Source organism: Monodon monoceros, unplaced genomic scaffold (assembly GCF_005190385.1).
Source record: "Monodon monoceros isolate NGI ecotype Baffin Bay Population unplaced genomic scaffold, NGI_Narwhal_1 Super_Scaffold_2, whole genome shotgun sequence".
Taxonomy (NCBI): domain Eukaryota; kingdom Metazoa; phylum Chordata; class Mammalia; order Artiodactyla; family Monodontidae; genus Monodon; species Monodon monoceros.
The window spans coordinates 552,797-559,601 of record NW_021703776.1 but is presented as its reverse complement, the minus strand read 5'-3'; the positions used below and the strand labels follow the sequence as shown (position 1 = coordinate 559,601).

Here is a 6,805-nt window from a genome sequence, read left to right as displayed (position 1 = left end):
TGTCACTCAAAAACTTAATTGGATACGGTTAAGTTGTAAAATAAAATCAGTGCAGTCCTCCATTGGGATTTTAGAAGAATGTTACTCAAAGCAGGTTGAGAAATATTTCAACTCTGAAGTGTCTGATTGGAAACCATTTTGAGGAGCAGACACGGTGATTTGATGTGTTTTACTAACTATAAAATGCAAGTGGTGGGGTTTACAAAGCCTTTCAGAGCCACATCTGAGCACTTTATATTTTAAAATACTCTGAGGACAATAATTCTGAGAATGACAGAGTTTTAGAAATATAAAAATTGTTTGAAAATTAATGTTTACTACATATGGTGCTAGTTTTGCTTGTATAATTAGAAGGTACCTAGATATTTCCTTAGACCGTTGGTATTCAAACTGGAATGTGCTACAGAAACCAGGGAGACTTGTTTAAACGGAGACTGCAGGGCTCCTACCCTAGAGTTTTAGATTTTGGGGTTGGGCCTGAGAACCTTCATTTCTGCCAAGCTCCCAAGAGATGCAAATGCAGCTATTATGGGGACCAACACACTTTGAAAACCACTGACTTAGAATGACTTTAAGAACGGTAATTATTAATCCAAATTAATAAAAAGAAAATACACCTATATTATATTTCTTTCTATATTCCCCAAAATTTATAATCTGTGAAATTCTGGTCACACTTTTTGTAAATGATACAGAGTACCCAGTTCAAATTATTTAATTTTGCTAAAGCATTGACTGAAAAGCTCTTTAATCCCTATTTTTTTAAAAGCATCTTTTGTAAGAAAAAATGGTATGCTTTCATCTCATAACATATAATGTCATCCAGGGTTAGAGAAGCGGTACATTTAAATCACTGAATTGTTATTTAGACACATGTAAGCATAATCTAGTAAAAGGACAACAAAAAATAGATTAGCCTTGGGGGCCTCAGTTTCCTTAAAATTAAAATGGAATGTTTGACCTGGACAAACTCTGACAGCCTTTCCAGCTCCAGAAGGAATGTCAATTCCTTCCCATGTCCCAGGAAGCCGGCCCATCTCGCCTTGGCAAAGACAGTAACTGAATCAGAGGAACTGCCCAAAAGTCTGCAGAAAAGAATGACCTTTCAGTGTGTAATTAACAAAGAGTTTCAAAACAGAAAATGAAGGAGAGAATGAGATTGGACTGCCTGCCCTGTGTCTTCCAGCTCCTCTGTGCCCACTCACTCCTTTGATCTTTGAATCTTAATTATAACAAAAGAGGAGGTTTTATTTCTCTGAACAGCATCTTCTTCAGTACTTAGACAGGCAGGTTCTGTGGGTGCTCGCGACCGGTGGACGGATCAGAAGGTGATGCAGTTTGTTGCTGCTCAGTCGCAAAATTAACAAATATCTGAAAGAAATGATGAAAATAATTAACTTCGAGGAACACTCAACCCTTTGTTCTCAACTATTACAGGGAACATCTTCTCCAAGCCCTGCCCAACTTTTCCTAAGACTCATAACCATTCATTCATAGCACCCCTTCCTAAATCACCCTCAACAGGTAGGTCTTCTGAGGACCCAACTCCAGGAATGATAAACATTTCTGGAAAATTAATAAATCGTCAGGAAATTCTCGATGCCTTAAGCACGGCTTTAGATTGAACCTGTGATCTAATTTCACCTTCTGGGACTCAGGGAACCAAGCACTTTTCTTCCCAAAGTCAGCTCACTTACAGTGGAGCCCCTTTACTTATTGGCGGGGGCCGGTGGGTAAGTGGGGATGGGAAGGCTGACGGGGCCTGACCTGTTTACTGAGCGACCAATGAAATTATGAGCAGATGGAAGCCCTGAACGTCGAATATTTACCTTGAGTGGAGAGCACACAATAAATGGGGCCCCTCACACTCACCATCTTTATCAGACTTTTGCAAACTCAAATGGTGATTAATAAAAGAAATGGTGATCTCAAGAAGTATAATCTGGCTCATTTTTAAATCGGCTGGAGTAGGCCTCAAGAAAAACAACGTGGTGACGCCTTTGAGGTACCAGACCTGCTCCAGAGGGGTGTGCTTGATGGAGTAATATTTGATACTCAGGAAGTTTTTATTGTCCTCCAGAACTCTGCACAGGCTAAGCATGCCCATCTTTTTGGCACATGGTATTCCGATAAATTAAGGCGCTGCCCCTAAAAGAAAAAAAAAAATTGGATCACAAGGTTAAGAATCTTAAGCAAAATTGATCACACTCTATTTAATTGCCAAATAAATTACCTTTTTGCAAACCACACCTTTAAATACTAACTAGGTGTGGGGGTCAGTTTTGTGAGTCTCCAGAGAATGGTCATGGGCTACGATTCACCACAAGGCATATTTGATAAGAGGTGTCCCCCTGGGTGGGGTGGCCTCTCTGCCCCTTTCTGCCCCCCCTCGCCTTGCCACAAGCCTGGAAAGCCCTCTCTAGGGGAAAGAAGACACCTATCGAAAGCTGAGAAAAAGGAGGTATATGTGACATCACAGAGATGCACAGAGACACCTGAACCTCACACGGGAGCACCCGGCCATCCCCATCGTTAGCTGACCAGCTCCTGGTGAGATGTTTAACCGTTCTGAGCCTCATTTCCACGGGTGCACATGGAGATCCCAACAACGGGTTCATGGGGTAGTTTAGAGTGGTCCTTGAACCGCTGTGACTTGGACAGCATGCTTCTCGCCGGGTAGGATTTTACCAAATGGTCGTGGATGAAATAGACACACAATGCGTAGCTCCTTTGCGGACTACAATCTATTAGAAGTTACGACAAACTGGAATCATGGGGTCATCCAAGAGAACTGCAGATGGCGCTTCTCAGACATTTGTGTGTACAAGGATCGCCTGGTCCCCTTGGTAAAGTGCAAATTTGGGGTCAGTATGCTGGGGACTGAGATGCTGCAGCTCTCACCTGCTCCCAGGTGATGAAGACCGGCTGGCTCAGGGACCACACTTTGCATCAAGTGTGTAGAGGGTTGTAATCTCAAGCCCAGGGCCCTTCCTGTGAATTAATGTTGAAATCCCTGAGTCTACGAACCCCACAGCAAATGCATGGGAGAAATTAACTTTTGTATCTTCCATCCTCAACAAAACAAACTGTGTGATGAAGTTGTTCCCACAGAAAAGGGGGGATGAGTAACCACCATCTGCTCTGGGTGACCCAACAAGGGGAAAAGCAGGCTTGTCGTCCTTCAGCGAGGTCAGGTGAGATCCACCACCCCTGCTATTTTGCGGGGAGAAGTGTGGCCTATACTTTGCAATGAGGCCAGAACGATAAGCGATATCTCAGGAAGTAATTATAACTCACTTGTGCAGTTTGCTATAATTCATTGACACAGAGACTGATTTATCTTTTCAAAAAATCAGCAAATTCTGGAATCAACACCTAGTCCATACAAGAGGGAGGGTGAAAGTGTGAAAGCAAAGTACTGAGTTAAGAAGGCAGAGCTGGGCTGGAGACAGACCCTGAGAACATCCCAGCTTCAAGGGATGACAGCGTGGCTGGGAAGGATGGAAGGGAATAGGGGCTGCTTACGGGATGAAGCCAGGCATTCGTTTATCACAGAAAACAGCTCTCCCAACTGTACTTAACCCTGCGGGCCCTGTGACTACAGGGGCCCCTCGGCCTGACATTGCAGAGCTGTGGGCGGTAGGTCTGCTGGGGTCTGAGCGACCACACCCAAGGTTACGTTCGTACCATACACAACCTCAAACAGTGACCTCCAAGAATGCATAGGGCTTCCCAAAACCATGAGTGATTATTCTACTGCATACCCCAGATGCCCCGCATCTCAGTAAAGATCTATTGAATGAAAGCAAATACACAAATATATCAAGATGTTAGCAATTTTTCGTTGGTTTTCTTCACTGATGTATGTACCCCAAGTACTTAGAACTAATAAATATTAGTCAAATGAATGAATGAATGGATGAAAAAAGGCATGCTCAGAGCCTTACAAGCACCTTCATTTACAAAGCATTGCTGGGGAAATGGTTACATTTAAGGAAGTTTTCCGTAAGTGAGATTGACTAACATGTTTATGGGTAAAGCACTTTTCCGGTGAATCTACCTGGTGAAGAAGAGGCCAAAGGTAGTGTGGCCACGCTTCAGGGACATGGATCAGCCTTGTGAGCACCCAGAGATCCTCGTCCTGGTTCTGTGTCCCAGCGTCCTGCCCTGCTTTCAGATCCCCTGAGACCTGTGTGTGACTCCAACAGCCTCCCGCTATTTCGAGCTAACGGTTTCCAGGCCACTCAGGGCTGACAGGTTGCTGAGGACAGAACATCGGTGAAAGCAGCCGGAGACGCAGGTCGCCTAAGTTCGCTCTCGGGACTCTCTGAGGCCGACCCCCGCCCGGGTCAGCACAGGACGTGTGTGTTCTGTCGCCCCGCCCGCTCCGGGCCCGTGTCAGACGCAGTGCTGCCGAGGTGCAAGGGTCCCAGCTCCATGTCCACGACAGCATCCGGGGCAGGTGCGCATTTAATATTCCCCATAGAGAAGAGCTGAAGCCCAGATCCTTGAATGACCCCCACGGGGAGGGGCTGCTTCAGGAGCTGCTGCCCATCAGAGAGCTCGCAGCTGTCCTGGGGGGGACAGGCTGGAGGGGGACAGCTGAAGGATGGAGAGGTGCTCCTGGTCAGGTGGTGATGACGATCCTGGGGGCAAAGGTCAAAGCATCTGGATAGCCTGGGTGTGATCCAGCCCCCTCTCCCCAGCCCCCATGCTCACTTCAGACCTCTGACCCCAGGGAGTCAACTTTTCCCACCTCGGTTCCTTCATCTAGAAAATGGGATCATGAAACCAGTTCCCCGAGGCGGCTGTCAGAGAACCGAGTGCGTGAAACCCTGTAGCTTAGGTGGGACAGTGCCTGGAACTGAGGAAGCAGGTGAATAAATGTGCAGTGAAACCAAGGTTCTGCCCAGGACGTGGCCAAAATGAAGGAGCCCTTTCTCTGGTGTGAAGATGCTCACAATTTATTTGGGGAAGATGCTCACAATTTATCTGGGGAAGTTAGATAAAGCAAATGAAAAATCAGAACACAGATGGACCTAGAGGTTATCATACTGAGTGAAGTAAGTCAGACAGAGAAAAACAAATATTATATGATATCGCTTATATGTGGAATCTAAAATATGACACAAATGAACCTATCTATGAAACAGAAACAGACTCGCAGACATAGAGAACAGACTTGTGGTTGCCAAGTGGGGGTTGTTGGATGGAGTGGGAGTTTGGGATTAGCAGATGCAAACTATTATATACAGAATAGATAAACAACAAGATCCTAGTGTAGAGCACAAGAAACTATATTCAATATCCTGTGATAAACCACAATGGAAAAGAATATGAAATAAATCAACACAACATTGTAAATCACCTAGACTTCAATAAAATAAAATTTAAAAATCAGGACACATATTTGCTGCATTTGCTACATAAAAGTACAAGGGTGAGAGGCAACACTGAGTAAGCAGAAATGACTTTGCTCTTTCACACACGCTACGATCTAATTCACATTCACAGGAATGGCAGCCCTCCAGGCGTATTTTCCTAATTCATTTTTAAAAATGCACACTAAATTCCAATAATTGTCTAACAAGTTCTCACTATAAGAATATATACATATTAATGTTTAAAATTCAGCTTTACTCTAGAGAATCTGAGTTACACAGTTCTTAGAAAAAAAAAAAACTCAAGAGAATATGTTTCTGAAATTGGTTGGCAAATTCCTGAGGACCTCTCTAGAATACTCAACAAGACATGTAGACAGAAAGTTATAAAAGCACAGCATCTTCAATAACTAAGAGAATCTTTGCAGATTATCAAATGCATTCACGATGCGAGTATCTAATTTATGTTAGCCTTCCTTTCTCATTTCTGCCTATAACCTACACACATTTATGCCAATGATCTAAATTCCACAAAGGATTTATTTGATTCATGTGCTTTCCAGTCTAAAAGCTTTCAAAGGAACCAAGGAGTTATTCGCTTATATAGTCTCTCATTCCTCTCACATTTCCAGACAACAGATCATGTCCACATCATTTGCAAAGTCGGCGATTACATAAAGATAAATAAACAGCGTCATCTACCAGGGAAGGCACCTGTAAGAAGCATTGGACCACTGCTGGGATACAACATTTAGGTACCACAAACATTCAGTGTAATACACCTAATAGACGCTAAAACAGGGGAGCAGGCAACGCACTAATGACATAACAAACACACACACGTGTATTATAAAAGCCAATGAGAGAATAAGGAGGGCTGGCTGAGTGATGGATACTTGTCGGTTACATTCAAGCTCCAAACAGTCCTCTCTAATCGCCCACGAGCATGGCATTCTTGATATGAATACTTTCACATCAAGTACTTCATTATATTATATTATGTTATATTAATTACAGTAAGTCCCCTACATAAAAATGAGTTCCATTCTGAGAGCTCATTCATAAGTCCAATTTGTTCGTAAGTCCAACAAAGTTAGTCTAGGTACCCAACTAACCCAATCGGCTATATAGTACTGTACTGTAGTAGGTTTATAATACTTTTCACACAAGTAACACATAAAAAACAAACACCAAAAATAAAGAAAACATTTTTAATCTACAGGACAGTACCTTGAAAAGTATACACTAGTATAGTACAAGAGCTGGCTTTTCTTAGCAGTACCAGCTACATCACTGCTGCTTTTACGCTTGCTTCCAGACACCCTGGGCTTGAAATAAAGATACTGCACTATTGTACTCTATACAGTCCTGTACAGTAAAGTGCCCCGAAGCACAGCCACTTGTAGAGGATGCACGCACGTGAC

The 6,805-nt window shown here is 43.4% G+C and overlaps 1 protein-coding gene across 1 annotated transcript in view; it reads right to left on the bottom strand.

The window, feature by feature from the left end:
• Positions 1–1,278: 1,278 nt before the first annotated feature.
• The window catches only part of ABCA13 (ATP binding cassette subfamily A member 13), a 262,933-nt gene continuing 257,406 nt past the window's right edge, over positions 1,279–6,805 (bottom strand). Inside the window, 4 exon segments of the mRNA XM_029233962.1 lie at positions 1,279–1,371; positions 2,015–2,094; positions 2,097–2,148; positions 4,524–4,602. Of these exon segments, the coding sequence (XP_029089795.1) occupies positions 1,279–1,371; positions 2,015–2,094; positions 2,097–2,148; positions 4,524–4,602 (304 nt within the window).